The sequence below is a fragment of the Pipistrellus hanaki genome (genome assembly GCF_964339955.1).
Source record: "Pipistrellus hanaki genome assembly, chromosome: 13".
Classification (NCBI taxonomy): Eukaryota; Metazoa; Chordata; class Mammalia; order Chiroptera; family Vespertilionidae; genus Pipistrellus; species Pipistrellus hanaki.
Genome location: NC_140515.1, coordinates 47,976,453 through 47,999,190, shown reverse-complemented (window position 1 = coordinate 47,999,190; position 22,738 = coordinate 47,976,453). Strand labels below are relative to the sequence as shown.

Genomic DNA, 22,738 nt, shown 5'->3' with positions numbered 1-22,738 from the left:
TCACCCCAACCATCCAGACTCCGCTCTGTAGCTTGTTCCTTTCCCTGTTCTGCCTATGAGACTCGGTTCATAGCGTTTGCATTATACTAACTCATATTTTATGACCACCTTCACCATTTATTACAACAAATCAGTTTATCATTTGGTTAAAAATAAAAAAGTAGAGAAGGTCATGTTTCCTAATTGATCTTAAACCCAACGTTAATCTTTTTGCTGTCTTCCCCTATTTTCTTTTATCTTTTTTAAAAAAACACATGTTTTTATTGATTTCAGAGAAGAAAGAAGAGGAAGAGAGAGAAAATAAACCTCAGTGATGAGAAAATCATTGATCAGCTGCCTCCAAGCCTGCAACTGAGGCATATGCCCTTGACCAGAATCGAACCTGGGACCCTTCAATGCTCAGGCCAGTGCTCTATTCACTGAGCCAGACCTGATAGGGCTCCCTTGTTTTCTTTTGGGTGTTGGCCGTGGTTATTTTCCCATATTGCTTGTTAGGTGGCCTGACTTTCTCAGTTTCAATGCTGCCCAAGATTACCCAGGGTAATTGCTGCATCTCTGCCTTGACCCATCATATGCAGAATACATGTACCTACCACTGGAGGCATTTTTGCAAACTTCCAGTTCTGACTGTGGTTCAGCTGTTGGTGGAAAACTGGAAGGTCATGACAGAGGTCCGTAGACTGTTAGCATATCCAAGGTGGCCTTTCCAGGCTAAATAGGAACCAGAGAGAAGGGGACTTTGGGGGTTGGATAAGCAAGCAGGCGCTCTGAGGACGCCATGCAGAGAGCAGATCAGTCCACTTGGCCTCCGGCTCTGGGCACTGAACCAGTGTGTGCTGTTGGAGACATCCTACTTTCCTTTTTTCCCTGGCCTATAGCATTCACGGACCTTGCTCTCCCCGCTGCCACCGAGAGCCAGTTTGAGCATCAAACTAGGCAGCGCTAGAAGGAGTCCAAGCATCCAGAACACCATCTGGAAAGGGAAGCAGTGGTTCATTGAGAAACCCAAGGTCACAGAAAAAAATCCTTGCTGGAACCAAAAAGGAAAACTTCAGTGCCATCTGTCTCTCATGGAGACTCTGGCTGTTTTAACATTACAGGAGTGAACACCCGCTGAGATTTTTGCGTCTCCTGTAGAGGAATGAAACCTAGGGGGACTGGGTCTTAGAACAGCCTGCTTCTCTCCTGCCAGAGATGGGAGCGGCCACCACTTGTTTCTAAATGCAGCTCTTGCTTCCGAGCTCAGCCTTCTAGGTTTTCCTTTCCTTGAAAGTGCTCAGCATGTCTGAAGCATCGCCCTCTTTCCTTTCTTCTTCTGATGCTTTCAGATGCTCCGGCTTCAGTGTTGCAGACCATGTTTAATCTGTCCCTCTGCATTTGAGATTGACATCAGACTATATTTAGCCCTGAGGTACCCAAAAATAGCTCCACTCAGGCTATTGTTATTCTGGTAACCAGTGTTTTATCTAGCAGATCTATTAGGTGGGCATATCTTGCTATTTCTAAGGGCAAAACAATGTGGTTTTCCCTATTAGGCAGATATCACTATGAAATCAATAGCTGCTGGGTTGCCAGAGCTTGGATCTCTTGTGAGAAATAATTGGCCTTCCCTTTGTCACCTCAGCAATGGCGGGCTGATGTAACAAGTAGAGAATTAATTACCTTTTCATATAAGTCATGGCTCCTCAATATGCATTATGTTCTTGTAACCACCTGAAATGAATGCAACCTGCAGGCATTTTGGACAGGTTGTGTTTGACATTTGGAAATTAATTATTTAGGGTGGTTTCATTTTTCCTGATGGTGTTGCCTCTGCATTTATTTTTATAAAGTTTTTTTTTAAAGAGCTTCCAATAAAACTCTCTTGACAAAAGAAGAAAAAGAATTATCACATTTGAGGGAATGTAGCAAGATAAGTGTGAAGGCATGACTACTCGTAATGTATTCATACCTACAAATTAAATTACTAAGGTTTTGGGGGTACAATAATGTCCCTTAGCACCTTCATTTTTTTCTGGCATGAAAAAGAATTAATTGACCATCTGTCCACACTAATGTATGAAGACTGACATCTCCAATATTTGAATGCTAATTATCGATGGGCTTCATGTAGTAGGCGGAAAAGGTGCAATAATCTAAAGCATATTCTACTGTTTGCAATAAGAAATAGAGCCAAAACTGGTTTGGCTCAGTGGATAGAGCATCGGCCTGTGGACTGAAAGGTCCCAGGTTCGATCTGGTCAAGGGCATGTACCTTGCTTGCGGGCACATTCCTGGTGGGGGGTGTGCAGGAGGCAGCTGGTCATGTTTCTCTCTCATTGATGTTTCTAGCTCTCTATCCCTCTCCCTTCCTCTCTGTAAAAAAAAAACCCAATAAAATATATTTTTTTTTAAAAAAGAAATAGATGAGACCTAATTCCAGAGCCATTAGACTCATTCATGCCAGGGTAGCATAAAGTAATCTGTCTATAAATTATTATTAATTTTGTTATGATTTTAGCCACATTCCGGTATTGTCTAACTTCAGCCTTACATTGAATATTAAACCAGACTGGTCAAGTGTCCAATCAGTATGTCGAACCCATTGTTTGCTGTTGAAAATCATGAAACTCTTCTGTGATTTGGGATTATAACTTCTGAGACAGAGTCTCGCTCACTCCTTAGGGGGTTTTGAGTTAGCAGCGGACTAGATTCTCTTGCCATTGAATCTTAGTAGCATCCAGAGAAACTTTTCTCAATGTTATGGAAAACAGCCTCCAGCCACCAAGTGTGTTCCATATGCCAGCCTCTGTGCTAATCCCTTTACATATATATTAACCTATTGAATCCTATGACAAAGATGGAGTAGGCATTGACATGCCCATTTTACGGATTTGCAAATTGAGGCTTGGCGAGTGTACATTATTTGCTTAAGTTTCCATAGCTGTAACTGGGAAAACTTGTAATTAAATTGCATTTTCTCTGACTCCAACATGTTCTCCACCACTGCACTTAGGGGTTCAATTAAATTACTACGTTCTTTTTCTTTTATTCAGTAATGTTTTAAAGATTGTGCTCAGCCATATAACTTACACCCATTTAGAGAATAAGCAGTCATTTTTTCATGCTACGAACTCATGTCCCTTTCTTCCCTTTACCCCTTTAATTCAGTGTCATTACTCCATGAAGAAGGCAGCCTCCTTCCTTGGGATCGGTACAGAGAACATCTGCTTCGTGGAAACAGATGGAAGGTAATGGGGACAGGATCCGGGAACCTGGTGGGTGGAGGGGGAAATTCCTACTTTAAAAAAAAAAGCTGTACTGATGTGTGTTCACTGCTAAACATAACTGGGCATCTCCAATCTGTGTCTCATAGAGGTAAAATGATACCTGAGGAACTGGAGAAGCAAATCTGGCAAGCCAGAAAGCAGGTGAGAGGGGAGAAAGAAAAAGAGGGAAAGAAAATGCATGCATGTATCTGGGTGATAGGGCGAGATTGCAAGGAGGGAATATAAGCAGTCAGATCCATTTCTGGGGGTGTGGGCGGGGGACAGAGGAGAGAGCGTGGGAGAATTAAAATGCGGTAACTTATTAACAGGTGCTCCATTTCCAGGTGTGTGGCTCATGTTCTGTGCAGTTTCTTGGATGCTCTCATCCTAGGTGGCCAGCACCTATTAAAACCTTGACATCATCGCATTCAGGATTCTTGACTAGAATTATCCTTAAAAGGTGGACCCCAGCCTGGCTGGTTAGAGCATTGGCCTGCACACTGAAGGGTTACAAGTTCGATTCCTGGTCAAGACAACGTACCTGGATTGCAGATTCAACCCCTGGCCCCAGACGGTGCGGGAGGGCAATCAATGGATATCTCTCTCACTTCAGTGTTTTTTTTCTCTCTCCCCCTCTCCCTTTTCCTCCCTCCCTCATTTCCTCACCCTTTTTCCCACTCCCTCCCTTCTACTCCCTTTAAAAATCAATGAAAAAAACATCCTCTGGGTAAAGATTACCATTAAAAAATAGTGAACCCAGCCCCTCCAGCAGAACCTCCACAACCACTCTCCTACAAAACTCCTGGCTCTGAGAATTCTGCAGCCCAAACCAATGGTCTTTGTTGCATTCAGAATGATTCCTGACTTTCCTGATCAACCTATCCTCCCAGATTGCTTCCACCCAAAGTCCATCCTATATCGAGTCTGGGTCTGATATTTCAGCTCTGGAAGAATGTTCTCTCTCAGCTGCCAGGATGTATTAAAGCTGACATGTCTGTCACTAGGGAAAGCAATGCATGACCATACTCATCTGTGATACTCTAGGTAGGGCTGGCCTTGACACCTGCTTTTGAGGTATGTTGCTGTCTTGGTGCCAGCCATCTTGCTTCTTGGACCTGCTGGCTTAAGTGCACCTACTTTTTCACTGCTTCCCTCCCAATCCCAGCAGAGTCCTCATTGTGAAAGGAGCTACAGACTGTTCTCCTGTAACTTTCCAGTAGGTAGCAATGAAGTCAGGTGTGACTGCTGAATAATGAAAAGCCCAGCCTCTGACCTGAGATGTATCTCTCCCTCACAGGATTTCACACTCTAAGAAAAAATTTAATTTTTTTTTTAATTTTGAAATTATATTTCTGTTATTTTACTCTTTATATTTTTAAAAAAGTTTAAATAAAAAAACCACATTATCCAGAGCATGCTAGATTATTATATTTGGTTTAAAATTCTGTACTTAAAAATTTTGCCTTTTCTGTTTCTGTATTAGCTTAGGGTATGTCCTTAGATCTACAGTTATCTTTATTTTTTTTTTAAACATTCCAATGGCAGGTGGACTTGAAGTTGTCCTGTGGTAGAGATGATCAGATTTTTTTGCCCCTTGGGTAAAATTCTAGATTACAACCACCTTGTTCATCTGTGAACTATAGCCATCAGATACTAGTTTTATCTTTTTCTACAGAAATTACTATCAAAGTGAAATTTCATAATGTCATTAATGCTTATTGGTAGGGAATATTGATTGTGCATTTTGTATGGTTTATATGATTCATTCATTCATTTTCTCTCTCTCTCTCTCTCTCTCTCTCTCTCTCTCTCTCTCTCTCTCTCTCTCTTTCTTTGTCTTTCTTCCCTCCCTCCCCGCCTCCTTTTCTGACTCCCTCCCTCCTTCCCTAACCCCTCCACTCCTTTCTTTCCTTTTGTCCTATCTTCTTTGAATTTTAAACTTTTTATGGAAAATTTCAAATAAATAAATACAAAACTAACATAATGAGCATGCATATACCCATTATTCAGTTTCAATAATCATTAGCTCATGCTCCATTCTGTGTTATCTATACCAAATTCTCTCCCATCACACGTGATTAGTTTGAAGCAAATCCCACACATCATATTATTTGCTCTATAAACATTTCAGTATATCTATAAAAGATATGTCCTCTTAAAAAAACAAAAAAACAAAACAAACAAACAAACAAAAACAAAAAACTAATGCCAGCCCTGGGTGATTTGGCTCAGTGGATAGAACTGAAGGGTCCTGGGTTCGTTTCTGGTCAAAGGCACATGCGCAGGTTATGGGCTTGATCCCCAGAGGGGGATGTGCAGGAAGCAGCCAATCAATGATTCTTTTTCATCGTTGATGTTTCTATATCTCACTCCCTCTTCCTTCCTCTCTGAAATCAATTATTTAAAAAAGAAAAAAAGTAATATCATTACAAGGAATAATAATTTCTTAATATCATCAAATATCCATTCTATCATAAAATTTCTCCTATTTTCTTTTTAAAATAGTTTGTTTCAATAAGGATTCATAAAAGGCCAATGTGTTGCATTTGATTGATTCATCATATAAATCTCTTCTAGGCTATAAATCTCTTCTAGATCCCCACCCTCCTTTTTTTTTTTTTTTCCTCTTACAATTGATCTGTTGAAGAAACTACATATGTTAGTGTGGTAGTTTTCTACATTATGAATTTTATAGACTGCATCACACATTTGAGACTCTTAGTGCTTCCCCTCCTCTGCACCACCCATCTGTTCTCTATATTTCTTGTAATTTGACAGTTAGATCTTGAGACTCAGTGAGATTCAGATTGAAAATGTTGCCGGGAATTATTCATGGGTTAATTTTGTTCTTCCATGAAGAGGCATCTCTAGTCTCTTTCTGTAGTAACATTGATTGGTGGGTTCCGGTATTATCAGCCCACCTGTTAGAGTGCTCTGTAGCCACCTCTCACCTCATGGATTTCCTGCCATTGATGATCCTTGTCTAGACCCATTGTTTCAGTAGCTGATGTTCTAATTTATTCTCTCGTTTCTCCTCCACTTATTGGCAGGCACACTACTATAAGGGAAAATGTTCCTTCATTTCTATTTGGTTTCCCTAAGGAAACAGTTTTCACAGACAAAGCAGGATCCACGTTTTCTTCTTTCTCATTATTTGCTAATTTTCAGAATAGTGAGTTAGTTGCCTAGCATCCCCTACGATAGTCAAATCATTAAGTATCATTAAGAACTCATTTTCTAGTATATTCGATGGGTTTTATCCCACTGCAATCATTATTATTTTCACTGTGTAAATTTTGCTTTGCTTTAATAATTAAAGTGCGTGAAACTGACCTAATCTTAAGGTGAGAACCTGAAAAGGGAAGTTTCTCAAAAGTAAAAATTGCTTTCAGCACATTTTAAAGTAGGGCAATGGGGTGAGAGTCAGTATGTCTCCTCTGTTTTTCTTCAAGTCAGCTATAACTGGGGCCTGGGTCCACCAAGGGCAAACCTCCCATCCATTCTGAGATAATAATACCCTATGACTAGGTTATTTTTCTCAATAGCGTCACACCTAGTCGTTCTGTTTCCAGCTTTTAACTCGGATTGTTTCAGTTGTAGGAAATTGTGCATCCACTTCTTTTCTGTTGGGCTTCAATTCCCTGGCCAGCCACAATCCATTACAAATCTGTTGAGCAGTGACCTTTGCTCGAGGATGAAAACCACAGAGGCATCCTAGGCTCTGAAGTGCTTATGAAGAGATAAAATAGCGTAACCACTGAATAATTGGGAGTATTTTTGCATATCACTTTTAAGATGACAAAATGTCTTAGAGAAAACAGGATATGGTCAGCACACCATCAATTCTGTTTCCACTGAATTTTCTTATTAATCGCATGAGATGTGTGAAAGGAAAAATCTGGAAGGTTAAATCCAGATGGCAAAAGTTTAATTTCAGGGACTGATATTTATAGCTAGATTATTAAAAAAAGAAAAAAAAGGTGAGAAAAAGTCATTAAAACGCTATGATAGCTGGCATAGGTGTTTTCTCACCACTGTCAGGATGTCATATAGTTTATGAGGCAAAGCTCAACCATTAAAGACACCGTAAATGGTTTTAGTAAATTACTTTTTCTATTGCTTTTAATGATTGATATAAACCTGGTCCCATTTCCTTTAGTTCTCTGCCATGATAAAGGTATAATCTGTTGGTAGATGAGTGCAGGGAGGAATTCTCAAAGCCCATGGTACCACTCTGAGAAGTTTGGGTGGATGGACTAGGTTACAAGTGTCACAACCTTCTGCCTAAACCACAAATGGGTTCATTGTGAACTGTCACTTTGATCTTACGCATCTAAATTTTGAGATGTGGACAAAGTGCCCTTGCTCTGCCCTCCTTTCCATTGAGAAATGATATGTCTGTCAATGGTCAGTTAGATTGGAGTGAGTCTGGTTAAGAACCCCCAACAATAAAATGGGATGTAAACTTATTTTGTAAGAACTACCTGCGCTTGAAAATAAAACTAAGGAAAAAATAATTCCACCCAAAATGGAGTTAAGAATGAACTCAATGGACAATAAATGTTCTTGTCACAGCTAAAATAGTAGGTTTCTACTTCCTTCCTCTCCCCGTCCCCCCTCCCTCTAAGGCACTTCCACAGCCAGTAACATATCTCTGCTGACATACTGGGATGATCTATGAGAAACAGCCTCACGGGCTATTTATCCTTTACCTAGTTGTCATGAACTCCCTTATGGGGCCAAGGTGCTGACTAGCTTGGCTGGAATTACCACTCATCTCTACATGAGTCCCACATCCTCCCTTTCTCTCCATTTCCTTCGAGCACCTGTTCACTCTGCAAGATGCAGCCATCAGCTAGATGAGGAGGAATAATCACCATATAAGCTATGCAGCTTCTCTCTTCTAGCACATTCTAACAGACTTCTCTGTGGAAGCACCTGTTTTGGAGAGTGGATCCCAGTGAGGCTACCTTGCCAAGTTTGCACCTGAGCATACTCTCTGTTTTGTAACTGCTCATACTTCACAAGGAGACAAGCCCACTGGCCTGCGGGCTCTGTCCCTGGAGCTGACTGTTTGTCTTCCAAACAGCCCTTTTTATTTTGGAGAAGGGTAATGACATCGGCATTCTGGAGGCCCAATGAATCTCCCCAGGGAGTGAGGAATCTTACATAATGCCAGCGTGCCAATGGGGATGAGATTATTTATTTTCCATGTAGGAAAGCAATGAACAGAAAAGGATATAAAAAGAAAAGGAAACTAAACATATTGAGTTGGGACAAAGGACTACTATTGTAGCATTTTCTGTTTCCTTAACCTATTCATAATACAAAACTGTATAGTGAAAAAGCTTAGAAACAGTCACTGAATCGGTGATCATCTCCAAGAATCAAATGCGTTTCTGGATATATTAGGACCTTTATAATGTACCAACCTTGTACGGGATAAACTCAGAGGTGATGGTGACAGCTCTCACGTGTGGGTCCTTTTCACAGGGAGCAGCACCGTTCCTTGTCTGTGCCACCTCGGGTACCACGGTGTTAGGTGCCTTTGATCCGCTGGATGAAATAGCTGATGTCTGCGAGAGGCATGGCCTCTGGCTCCACGTGGACGTAAGTTCATCTGTATGTGCACATCTGCTTAGCTCTCTAGTCCTTTTGCAGCTTTGGTGGGAAATCTGTCATTTTCTCAGGAACCAGATGTGAGATCCCCCAACTACTTCTATTTACATTTCTAACTGGAGGAAATAGGTCTTTTTTCCCTAAGGTATAAAGAAGGATAGGCTAAGACTTGATGTGAAATTTGTTTCGGTTGTCTGGATTCTATTTCATTTCTTCTTCTCTCATGAACCCGTTTCTTTGGTCCTTTGAATCTTACTGTCATCGAGGCAGCATGGTGAGGGGACCCACTCTGGACGATCCAGTCAAGAGACTTTGGATTGGAATTGGCCTCTTTTGTCATCATGACCTCAGCCCCCTGGGCTGTGGCGTCTTCATTTGTGAAGAGGGAAATGGCTGGTGTAGTCTGTAAAGGATCTTCTAGTTTTAAAATTATGTGATACCAATCAGCCAGAAAATGTAACAAGCTGCACTACATAATTTCATGCTCTAATTAAAGTAGGTTTCATCTAGATCTGTTATAGATAATTATTTGAGAGGGACTGGGATAACTTTACATTTTTCATAGCTTTTTCATGGCTTTTTCACTTAAAGGATTGGTCTTTTTTTCTAATTAAGTTTGTAAGTCTTGGAGTTATAATATTTTTTCCTTAATTAAAGGTCATTCTTAAAATTATACTTATCTAAAGTTAAAGGGTTGCATTCAGGCAGTTATAAATGCTTGAGTGTTTTCTTTGAGAAAGAGAGAGAGAGAAAGGGAGAAAGGGAGGGAGGGAGAGAGAGGGAGAAGGAGAGGGAGAGGGAGAGGGAGAGGGAGAGGGAGAGGGAGAAGAAGAGGGAGAGGGAGAGGGAGAGAGAGATTGGGTATTATTTACTTTGATTCATCCCAATAGAAGGTACTGGAACATGCTAATGAAACGGTAGGGAGCTTTCCTGAGGTAAACGAGTGGCTCATAGCCTTCTTATCAGAAAAAAAGAAAGAACAATATTTTTGACTTGCTGAAAGGAAGGTAGCTGATCATTGGGAGCCTATACCTACCCAGAATTTTATACTTTTGATGGTTTTATGCTTTCAAAGTAAAGCATCTAGGATATGATGGGGAGAGATTTTTTCAGCAACTCAAGGCTTTCATTAGATGCATGCTAATGTATGGTAAAGGCAGCAGTAACATAATCCCACTAGAGTTATAGGCTCTATTAGCATGCCAATGGCAATATTTCAGGTAGGTTATTTGTGACTTCTTGAAGTGGAATTATAATACTTATATCTGTTTACATTTCAACTTACATCCTATTGATTTTTATAGACTTAGAAGCATAATAATACATTGTGTCCTAAAAGATAATATGAAGTAAGTACTTCTGTAACTGTGGAAAGGAGAGGAAAAATACATTAGCATGTATACTTGAAAATTCTACTCTCATAAAAAAACATCAAATATGGATTATATAGTTTATATAAAACAGTAACTATAGCAGTTTCTAAATTGGAAATGATATTAAGAGATTTATGGCACTAAGAGAGAACTGTGATTTGTAAGTATGAATAAAAACCTCTCTAGGTTTTCTAAAAATGAAAGGTTGAATTTTGGAAGGAAACACTTCTTACAGGAAATATGTAAGCCACACAAATTATTCTTTTTGCATGTATGAATGCCTGTAGCACTAGATTAAATTTGACAACAGTTTGTCTGACCTATTATAGAAATTAGCTCAAACATAGAGTCAGTGTTCATGCATTCTTTAATATTGCAGGCATTGAATCGGTTGATAAAGTTTCATACAGAAGCATGTAGTTGTTCTACCTTTTTATATCATGCAGAGTTTATTCATTTTAAAGGTAGAAAATTAAGAAGGTTACCTTAATTTCTTTGACCTGTTGGAAATTTTCTAAAGAGTATTTTAAAGATACTTTAAATTATTAAAAACTGGTATTTTAAAAAAATGTAATTCTGATATTCTTTTGGGTTTTTCCAAAACAACAACAACAACAAACAAACAAACAGAAAGAGTTGCCCTGCATATATACTAAAACTTATTAATTCTGCCGAAGCTGGTTTGACTCAGTGGTGGAGCATCGGTCTGCAGACTGAAGGGTCCCAGGTTCGATTCCGGTCAAGGGCATGTACTTTGGTTGCGGGCACATCCCCGGTAGCAGGTGTGCAAGAGGCAGCTGGTCGATGTTTCTCTCTCATTGACGTTTCTAGCTCTCTGTCTCTCTCCTTTCCTCTCTGTAAAAAATCAGTAAAATATATTAAAAAAATAAAATAAAATAAAATTTATTAATTTCCTTTCTTATTCCTCATATAGATTCTTCCTCCCTCCTTTCTAGACTTATTGACTATGGGATTTTCTTTCATCTTCTTATTCTTAGTTCTCCACTCCTTTGCTCATGTTTACCTTTTCAATGAATAACTTCCTTAAATCCCAGATTTTTCCTTTCTCTCACGTTTTTGACTTGAAAATATATCTGAAAGCCATTTGTCTGAAAATATCTAATTTTTCAATAATAGGATCCATTTCCTCCTAGCTGAGATTAGTTGGCTATGAATTCCTTTCTATATTCCCTTCTATCCACCTGGTTAAGCATGTGCCACATTTACTAGATAGAATGCCTGGTCTTAGTCCCTGACTCCTTATCAGCATTGGTACCTTGTGTATGATAGAATCTTAGTATTGTAAGGTTATTGTCTATTTTAGATTCTAAGATTTGAGAAGGTATAGACCAGTGGTCGGCAAACCCTGGCTCGTGAGCCACATGCGGCTCTTTGGCCCCTTGAGTGGGGCTCTTCCACAAAATACCACGTATGGGTGCACACGTACAGTGCAATTGAAACTTCGTGGCCCATGTGCAGAAGTCAGTTTTTGGAGACCTGGGTAACTCTGTTTTGAAGAAGTGGTGTCAGAACACTCAAGGGGCCAAGGAGCTGCATGTGGCTTGAGAGCCACGGTTTACCAACCACTGATATAGACTGTGTCTTTTAAACCTTTTGGTTCTCACACAGCTCAACAGGTTACTATACCAATTTCTTTATAAGATGTGTGAATGTACATCCTAAGGGTCCATAGGGAGCCCTCTGTCGTGATGAGGCTCTGATTGCCTTGGAAGGGGAGCTAATCAATCTTTCTTGGAGTACAAGTTGGTTAACATGGACTTAAAACCAAGTAGCAAGGCAGGTTGAGGTTGTCCCTGGGGGTTTGCTGGGACAGTTGGCTGGTAGACAGATAACACTGAAATGACATGGGTTTTATACACTTTTCTCAACAGGCTTCTTGGGGTGGCTCCGCTCTGATGTCAAGGAAGCACCGCCGGCTTCTGCAGGGCATCCACAGGTAAATGCCGCTCCCACACATAGCTCCTTTGATCCAGGCATGGGAATCTCTTTGGATTTTGCCCACTTATGTGACATTCTGAAAATAGACAGAGAAACAAAGTAATTGCTTTATTCAAAGAAAAAAACAACAACAAAATTCTAAATTCCCTAGACCCATTGTCGGCAAACTGCGGCTCTCGAGCCACATGTGGTTCTTTGGCCTCTTCCACAAAATACCACGGCCTGGGCTAGTCTATGTTGAAGAAGTGGCGTTAGAAGTTTAAGTTTAAAAAATGTGGCTCTCAAAATAAATTTCAACCATTGTACTATTGATACTTAGCTCTGTTGACGAATGAGTTTGCCCACCACGGCACTAGACTACTTAAAAAAGGAATCCTGTTGAGCACTACCTTGGGTCTGAATGCTGAATGTGTGTGCTGCTGACGGTAGAATTCTTTCCTCCAGCAGAAACTAATGGGGGGCCCCCACCTTGTCCTTGACTTTGTTTTACATGACAGAGCTGATTCTGTGGCCTGGAACCCCCACAAGATGCTGATGGCAGGAATTCAGTGCTGTGCTCTCCTTGTGAAGGACAAATCTGTGAGTTTTTCTCTTCTGGCCTTTGGGCACTGAGGGGTTAAATTACAGGGTTTGCAGAAGATTTATTCTTGCTTTTATTTTGGTGCTTTGGGCCAGGTCTAGATAAAGGTCTTCCGTAAAGGTTGGCACAACAAAGGGAAAGATAAATAGACTCGGTTCAAAGAGGCAGTGCTTCTGCTCAGGTAATTTTACAGATTTGATTTAGGCATTATGTAATCTCATTAGTTACAGCAAAATGGTCTCTCTCGCTCTCATTTGGATTATATTTTAAAAATCAGTTTTAAACACTGCCAAGAATTTTTTTTCTCCTTGATTAAGTCTGGGATTTAAGTTATCTTGAAACTTCTGCTCGCCGAGAAAGTGGAACAGATGTGTGTCATACATTAAATTGAATGCTTAATATGCGTAGCTGGGGCTTAACAGCCCGTTTCGACGGGAAGATGTTAGTTCAGGGCTGATCATCGAACACTGATTTATTAGAGAATTATCTGTCTCAAGCGGTTGGTCCTGAGCTTCTTTTGGGAATCTTGGGGAGAGATGAAAACTAGTCTGGATTCCTGGGAGGGAAGTGGGCAAAGAGCGGCTGAGGTTCTTCTTGGCTGGAGGTATAAACGCTGTGGGTTAAATAAGGATCCTGGTGGGCAGTGGCCCAGGCTGGGAAGTGCCACTTCATTCTTAGAAATGCCTCCTCAAGATCTGTGTGCAGCATGTGGGTGATCCTTCTCAGCCATCTGTTTACATTTCTTCCTAGGGGACTCCCTTTGCCAATGCTCAAGTCATGTTCTCTTTGTAAGGAATCGGATTTCAAATGGAAACCATGTTTAAAATGTGAAACCTTGTCTTGCCTGTATGGATAGTTATGTCTCTCTGTAAAGGGAGAAACTGTGTTATGCGTATGTCAGCGCTTTTTGTGCTTTGATGCACGAACAGAATGTCCATCGGAAACCAAGAACAGCTTCTGTATCTGTAGACAGAGACACTCTCGGGAACATGAATCCGTTCCTTAATGTTTTATTAGACTGACTACCATGGACTGTCTTCAGTTCCATTGAAATATTTTTCATTTAAGTTTTTAAATTATAAAGTGATGACTGCATATTATAACTGAAAGGTAGTTTAAGATTATTGTATTATGTATGAACAACAACAAAAAAACAACAAAAAAACAACAACATACTTAACATGCCCAGCTGGTATGGCTCAGTGGTTGAGCATCAATCCATGAACCAAGAGGTTCCCAGTCAGGGCCCATGCCTGGGTTGCAGGCTTGATCAATAAAAACATTAAAAAAAATAACATACTCAACTTTTCTGTAGTTACATATATAAGACATGATTTAAGAGTTTAGGAGTAAACCCAGGTTTTCCCTAGATATAAGACAAAAACTATGTCTTTTTCTGTTGGTGTGCTGCTCTCAGGAGTGGAAATTTTAGATCAAGCATGTCAAACTCATCGGCCATATGCCTCATTTTTTGGGCCCATGTTAGTCTTTGAGTTTGACATGCTTGTTTTACACCAAAGATTTTGTGTAAATACTTTTAAATACTTTTAAAAGTATTTTCTTTTAAATACTTTTCTTGCTTTTATACATTTTTCTTGTTGAATGATAATTGAGTGATTTAGATAAGAGTTTATTTACATTTATGTACTTGAAGCAATTTAAAATTTTCTAGGTCATGTAACCCTATAACAGAGGTTACATTGAACTGTGTGTGTGTGTGTGTGTGTGTGTGTGTGTGTGTTTAAAGAATTCATTCCTGGATCTCAATAAAAGCAATAATATCCATGTTTACTCACTTGGCAAGATTTAAGAGGTTAGAAAAATTGTACTTATTGTGTAAAGAATGGAGCACTTTCAAAAGTTGCCTTTTTTGGATGAAAGACCATTTTCAAATGAACTGGAATAGAGAGCTGAGCCATGAAATATGAGATATGACAATCAGCTTGCAAAGTTTTGTGTCCGCAGTTTTCTTTCTCTTTTGTACCTATTTTCTGCCTCTGTTGTTCTCTTTCATATTCACTTATTCATTCATTCTACCAACACTAACTGATTTCCTATGTAGGCCAGCCACTGTGCTGATTCCGAGCTTATAAAACGGACACACTCCCATAGTCAAGAGAGTGGTGAATATATTTTGCTCACCGTTTCCTCTATGGGATTATAGGGGAAACAGTGAACAAAATATACCCATTTGATTCCTTGATTACTATTCTGATAAGTCAAAAGCTTAAATGTCCCTTCTTAAGGGTTCCAGGACTCCACAAGGTAATCTGGCATCTCCCCATTATTCTTTCTCCGACCTTATTCCATTCCTATGAAGTACTCACCATGATTTGTAATTATGACTTCTCATGTATTAACTTTCCCTATGCCTAGAATGCAATAGGAACTATGTCATTATATTCACTACTCTCTTTCCAGTGCATAGCGCATTTTCATTGAACAAGGGAAAAAGTTAAAATTGGCTGAAAATATTAATGAGTAAATAAATCAAAAGTCCTCAGCCAATATCTGCCTTCATGCCAACAATAACTGAGAGTTTCCAATTTCTCCTCCACCCCAAATTATTCCTGTTGAGAGCTCTGATTAAACAGTGATTAAAATTATAGTGGATGAGCTTTATTGCCTGGTCCCTTCCACAGGCATGAGCATGCCCCCAGCAGTAATTGATGAACAGTGATTTTAATTTGGACTTATTTCTCCAGTTAATGGAAGGGGATAACTCCAGTTAAAGAAAGCAAATTACTTAGTGAATATACTTATGTTAAGGAAAAAGCTAATTCCCTAATTTGTATCCTCAAAGCCCTAACATTTACAATGCTGCTTTCCTGATTGACTAGCGTGGGGTGTTTGCGTTTTTAATTTCCTGCATTAGGAAAAAGGCTGCTTTAGAAACAATGCTGAGCTGTATCGCTAAACCTCAAGCATCATGGGAAGGGGGATCAGGGATTTGGGGGGAAAATCTGTGATTTTTAAACAGGTTGACTTCAACTGTAGATGCTGGATTTATATGGCAATTTGGGATCAATGACAATTTTGATGTTTTCATCTAAAATAAAATATCCTTAAAATCAGTTGCATGGATGCAGAAAAATCTCAGGATTGGCTTCTTGATTTTTAGTGTTTATAAGAAGGATTTGCAGTTTTACAAAACCTCACAGAGAACATGAAATATGCTAATCAGGTGACAGATTATTGTTGAGTACAGATTATTCCTTTCCATTTGTGCCTACCATTATCCAGTATTAATTCACAGGGACTCCCTGTTTAACTTATCAGCTGCAGCCAATTTAAGTGGCTTTTTTAAAGAAAGACTGTTGATACTATGAATTGTAATATTATGTCCATTTTTATAGGTTTACTTCAGAAGTAATGCATGTATATTTTAGGCAAATCAGAAAATTTATATATGGAGAAAGATGAAGAAAAAGAGATATAGAATATAAATAACTGAAGATGGCATTTTATGTATTTTCTTATGCATATATACATGTACACCTACCTACTCTAAAAATACTATAACATATTTTGCTTTTAACATGCTTTTTCTACTGAACAAAATTGAGCATTGTTCCATGTCAATGTGCATTGTATACATGTTTAATATCTGCACAGTATTCTATTGTTTTGATATGATATAGTAAACTTGACCACCCCTTATTATTGACCAATTAGATTATTTTAATTTTTGGCCATTATGGATTTGACTGCCATCTTTGAGGCTATTTGCACAGCCGTTATTTGTTCCTTGGAATAAACTCCTAGAAGTAGGAAAGCTTTGATCATCTTTCATGATACTGTTTTATAACTTGTTTTCTGAATTTCCTCCTAGGAATGGCTTAACTTTTCACTAGCAGAGTGTATGAGAGAGAGAGAGAGAGAGAGAGAGAGAGAGAGAGAGAGAGAGAGAGAGAGAGAAAGAAAGAGAGAGAGTTACAGGGATCCCTTTGACATCACAGAGGTATTTAGCTCTGTTGATTTAATAGGCAAGTCATTTATGCCTTCTAGAGAAGGCTCAGAATGTAATCCCACTTTTTCTTTAGGAGAAGGAGCAGCAGGAAGAAGAGTAGGAAATTCATTCAATATTAGGTGTGGGCACTGCAATGCAAAGAGGAAAGAAGAAAAGGGAGATGAACACCATCTCTCCATGTGGTCCCCCAGGAGAAGGCAGAGAAATTTCCCTGGAATACCATCCCTGAAAAATGTGCTTGCTATCTCTCAGCCCACTTAGATTTCTACTTAGAATGGTACTGGATATTGCAAATGACAATTATTATATGCCGTTTTAAAAATTGTGCACGCAAAACAGAAGGAAGAGGAAAGAGATGTATTGGAGAAACTAGAACAAACTGTATCGGCTTTTGTTCGGATTTCTCTTTTTGCTCTTGTTTTTCCTCATGGGGTTCCAATAGAAGTGCCATTAGATGGTTTGAAAATACTGAACAATCTGATCATCAAAACATTGTTTTTCTTTCATGCCAGAGAACACTCATACTCTCCCTATGCACGTACATTATAAACATCTCTGGAATGGCAGCTTCCTAACTAATGTAGCAAAAAATAGGGGGAAGGTATGCGTTTAAAACTGATTAGAAAGAAGAAGCATTTGACTTGTAGAAGGGACATCAATCTTTGGTGCTTGATGCTGCCAACATTTTTCTCCCTATCTTGAATGCTCTTGCTTGAGCTGAGAAAATTCTTTTTAGACTTTTCAGCAAGGTTGAGAATGGCATAAACTTGGCAGAACTGATCGAGTTCATGGTTAGTAAATAGCCATTTTCATTTTTAATTCCTGTTTTTTAAAATCATAATAGACAAAAGTTAATTTTATTTTCATGAGGTTTTTGGAAATGTGAGCATATCCATTGTTAAAATGCATGCATTACATTTTTGAAAACCCACATGGTATTATTGCTTATAACAAACAGCCCTATTTGGTCTGCTATCATTCTCCATGAAGTAAAGAGATACAATAATTAATGTTGGAGTTACACATGTTCAAAATACATTATGCCTTTCTTTTGCCACCAAACAAAAGAATAAAAATGGGGGTTAGTGTTTATTTGTTGTTATTGCCATTGTCATTAAATTTAACAGGGGATTTGCACTTTATTTTAGATCCTTGCTCCAAGGAGTGTGTTATTTTGCATAATTGTTATTATACTACTTGATTTCAATTAATAGTTGTCATCTTGGCATAAATGGGCACAAGTCCCAATGCAGGACTTAGTCCATGGTTCTCATAGTTACCTATATATTAGACCATGCGCTACTGGAAGGCAGAAGGGGTCTTATTGCTATAGACCCACCTACTTAGGACAGAGCTCAACACTCAACTAATGCTCAATAAAAATGTCTCCTGAAATGATCTTTGTATCTTTTTCAAAAACCATCAAATGATAATGTGTTTTAAAGTCTTTACCTGCAGCTGAAGTAGTAGTTCCATTGTATTCGAGACCTGCTCTCTTCCAAGTTTCAAAGAGTACCCTTTCCTCCTAATAGGTAACAAGAACTTTTCTCGGGGTATAGAAATTGTTTGTCTCATCCATATGGTTTGATATACCCATTGCCTCCTCACATCTCTCATTTCATGTTGGCACTTTTAAAAAAAAATCCTTTAAACTGGGCCAACATTTGGCCTTTTATCTTTGTGCCTCAGAGACCAATAATAAATCAGTGACTCATGCTTTCCTTTTTCAGAAACCGTATTATCCTTCTTCTAGGGAGTTATTTTTTGTTTTAATGTCTAATGATGCTGTTCTTTATTGGAGACTGGACAAGTGGAAGAGATACTTGCTTTTTTAAGGATCCCTAGTCCTCTCTTGACCTTTTCTAATAAACAGAATGTTTACTGGCTCTCGGTGGCTGCTTATATTATTGGATACAGCATTTTGGCTAGTGGTTTCCTAATTTCATCCCTAAGTTTCTTCAAACCTCTGTGTGACTGCCACCTGGTCCTACTGATTAAGCTACATTTATTTAATCAGTTTGACTTAGATGAGTTGGAATGTTGCCCAGTTTTGATTTAATATCTTCTTCCTATCTATTTCTGGAGAACCCCGAGAGTGTGTGAATCTCTACAATATTTTTCTAGGTAAAGAATTCAATCTTGCCCTGGCCGGTTTGGCTCAATAGATGGAGCATTGGCCTGCAGACTGAAGGGTCCAGGGTTCAATTCCGATCAAGGGCATATACCTTGGTTGCCAGTACATCCCTAGTAGGAGGTGTGCAGGAGGCAGCTGATCGATGTTTCTCTCTCATCAATGTTTCTAACTCTCTATCCCTCTACCTTCCTAACTGTAAAAAATCAATAAAGTGTATATATATATATATATATATATATATATATATATATATATTTTTTTTTTTTTTTTTTTTTTTTTTAAAGAATTCAATCTTTATGGCAACCATCCCATTTCAGTATGGGACTCACTCCAACCTTTGCTTCTCTGCCAATCATCACAGAAGACTTCAGATTTTCTAAAAAATGACCCAAAAAAGGCGGGGGGGTGGGGGGGGGAGAATATGAGACTCTACCTTTGTGTCCTTTTGTCATCCCCAATTTGATAAAAACTAGCAGTTGAAAAATAGGATTCTATTTACAGATTGAGTATTTTCTCTTTTCTCTTGTAACAAAACTGAAAAAGGCCTCAAAATAATGGGAAAATTATATAAGTTAAAAATCTAAGAAAAATGAGAAACATAAGGGTAAGGGCATAAAAGGAAACCTGGAATGAAGCTAATGGGAAAATTCATGCCATAATTAGCATGCTACACCTGCTTCAGTGGGTAGGCCGAAATATTTTAGCATTTTTAATGGATTCCAGGCATCTGCCTTTTTTATTTTTATTTTGCCTTTTAATTTACTACTAGAAGCCCGGTGCATGAATTCATACACTAGTGGGGTTCCTCAGCCTGGCCTGCAGGATCAGGCTGAAACTGGCTCTCCGACATCCCCCAAGGGGTCCCAGATTGTGAGAGGGCACAGACCAGGCTGAGGGACCCCACTGGTACACAATTGGAGCTAGGGATGGATGCAGGAGATTGAACAGCCAGGGAGGGACCTCGGGAAGGCTCTAGGGTGTGTCTGGCCCTTCTCGCTCTGTCCCATTTGGCTGGACCCCAGCAGCAAGCTAACCTACTAGTCCTAGTGTCTGTCCAGGGGTGGTCAGTGCACATCATAGTGACTGATCAACCAGTCAACTGTCTGTCCCCTGGTAGTTAGTGCATGTCATAGCAAGAGGTTGAGCAGTCTTAGAATATCATTAGCATATTATGCTTTGATTGGTTAAACCGACAACCAGATAACCAGACACTTAGCGTATTAGGCTTTTATTACTAGGTATATAGGATTAACTCACTGCAACAAGGCTTTCTCTTCCATTTCTACTTTCTGTTATGACACTTGACACCCTTTTAACTTCTTGGAATAAATATTCCATGTGTTTGCCTTTGCACAAGTCTAGTGGTTATTTTTGTTGTTTTCCAAGAAAGATATTTTAAAACACACCTAACACTCCTAATTACACTTTCTAGTTTTGTTGTTTCAAGGCCAAAAAGTTTCAAGAAGTCAATTTTGTTCTGGGTTTTCTTCTATAGCAACTCAACATGTCAATATAAATCTATGTGAATGAGAGAAGTATTCTAATTTTGTAGATAATTCAGAGTTGGTAAATATATATTTATTTTCTATAGACTTTTAATAGTTGTATTTAAACCCTAATTTGTACAAAAATTGTTACTAGCATCTAATAAAGTAATTAATTGTGGACTGAATAGAAAAATGAAAACTGTACAATAGTTACCATATTTTTTCATATTGAAGGTGCATGTATCTTATATAACAGACACATCTGCACTTATTTTCTCACAGTGAACATACCTGCCTTTAGGCCCTCATGATGTGTATGGTAAATCATAGTCTAAGGAGTTTTATTTAACTGCTCCATCTGTTCTCTGGTGGTTTATTTTTAAAGCTACTTGGGAGTTTGGAAGATATTGGTCATCCCCCCTACCCCCAATTGATTATTATGAAACATAGGAAAAACATAAAATAAGCATAACATTTAGGTGAAAATGTTGATGTACTATCATAATAAGAATAATCAGGTGATTGCCGCCCAGAGTAAACCAATGAGCAGGAAACCAGAAATTGCTTCTGTGCTCTTTCCTGATACTGATTTCCTTGCTTTTCTTCTTAGTTTTGCTTTGCAGTTATATGGTTTGCAGTCAAACCATATAATTTTTTACTTTTGCCTGTTTGAAATTTGTATACACAAATCATACACTGTATTTTTTCCATTTGGCTTTGTTGTTGTTGCTCCAACTTACCTTATGTCCATAAGATTCATTTATGTTGTGGCACAATCTGATATCCACTGTTTCATGTTATTCTATGAGTACATCACAATTTGTGTATCCACTTATGTTGATGGGTTAATTCAACTTTGGACTTTCACAGAATTTTTCTGTTAATATTTTTGTGTACATGTCTTTATTGCTTGCTATATCCCTGAGGTTTCATCCAGTTTAGTTTTCCCTCTTCTTAAAGGCCATATTTAGGAATTTCATAGGGAATCAAAAGGTGGCAAATGCTGTTAAACTTTGCTTGTTTAAAAGAAATCTTTATTTTATACTTTTATGGGGACAAAATTCTGTGAGTAATTTTCTTTCAGAACATTTATAATTTTAGGGGATGAGGCTGTTGGTGTTGTTAGAAATTTAGCTATTTAACTCGTTCCTTTGGTGGTAAAATGACATTTATGTGACTTCTTTTAAGATTTTCAGACATTCCTTATGGATTTTGCTTAATTTACCTTATGTTGACTTCATTGGGCTTCTTGGATCTGTGAATTGTTATGTTTCACAAGTTTTAAAAACTATCATTCAATTATTGACTCTGCGTCCTTTCTTTTTTATGACAGTCCAGTTAAATGTATATTAAAGCTACTCACTATTTTGTCTGTCTCTTACTTTACTTGTATGTCTTTCCTTACTTCATTGTGGATACTTTTCATGATCTATTTTAAAATTCCTGATTTCTCTCTTTAGCTGTGTCTAGTCGGATGTTAATAGCCTCTCTTCTGTTCTTTATCATGTCTTTCCACTTTAATAATACCCAAGTCTTTAAGCTCCTGCTGACATTTTTAAGATCAGCTTTTATCTCCATGAACCTTCTAAAATAGATTTATAATCTGCCTCTGCTTACTGTAATATCTGGATTCTCTCTGGTGCTATCCCTGTTATTTTTTGTGTTTGTGATTCCTATGTAGCCTTACAATTTTTTATGGCTCACTGAATATTTTATTTGAAAATTACCTTTAGGAGTACTTTGAAAACTGAAGTAAAGTTACTTATTGGATTTTGTATAAATTCTGAGAGATTTAAAGTTATTCTCTTGCATTTTCTAAATACATAATCATATCAATATATAACTGTAATTTTGTTTTCTTGTTAATATCTCAGCTTCTTATCACTTGCAAATATAATACCCTGATAGAATTTTCAAAAATATATTCCATAATAATATATCCTATATAATAAAGAGCTAAAATGCTAATTAGACTGGACAGCAGAACAACTTTCTGGAACGACCTTCTGGAATGTCCAGTGGGCAGGGACCACGGGGCCGCCCGGGCCACGAAGGCTGAGCCCCTTGCACAAATTTCGTGCATCAGGCCTCTAGTGTATATATATATATATATATATATATATATATATATATATATATAAGCATAAGTGATCGGCCAACCATTCAACCTTCCAACCAATAGCTATGACACGCACCAGGGGGATGTCAGAGAGCTGGTTTCTGCCCAATCCCTTCAGGCCAGGCTGAGGGACCCCACGGGTGCATGCACTGGATTTATAGTAACTAAAAGGCACTTCTGTCTTCTTTGTGAGTTTATTAAAGTTGCCTTATGATACACATTCTTTATAAATCCTCTTGAGAAATTATC

The 22,738-nt window shown here is 38.5% G+C and overlaps 1 protein-coding gene across 1 annotated transcript in view; it reads left to right on the top strand.

Annotated features, from left to right (window-relative positions):
* Nucleotides 1-22,738, top strand: part of GADL1 (glutamate decarboxylase like 1) — a 104,714-nt gene that overhangs the window by 15,063 nt on the left and 66,913 nt on the right. The window contains exons 6-10 of the mRNA XM_084902491.1: nt 3,151-3,230; nt 3,356-3,410; nt 8,742-8,858; nt 12,133-12,197; nt 12,697-12,778. Coding sequence (XP_084758617.1) covers nt 3,151-3,230; nt 3,356-3,410; nt 8,742-8,858; nt 12,133-12,197; nt 12,697-12,778 — 399 coding nt within the window. The remainder of the gene's footprint in view (nt 1-3,150; nt 3,231-3,355; nt 3,411-8,741; nt 8,859-12,132; nt 12,198-12,696; nt 12,779-22,738) is intronic.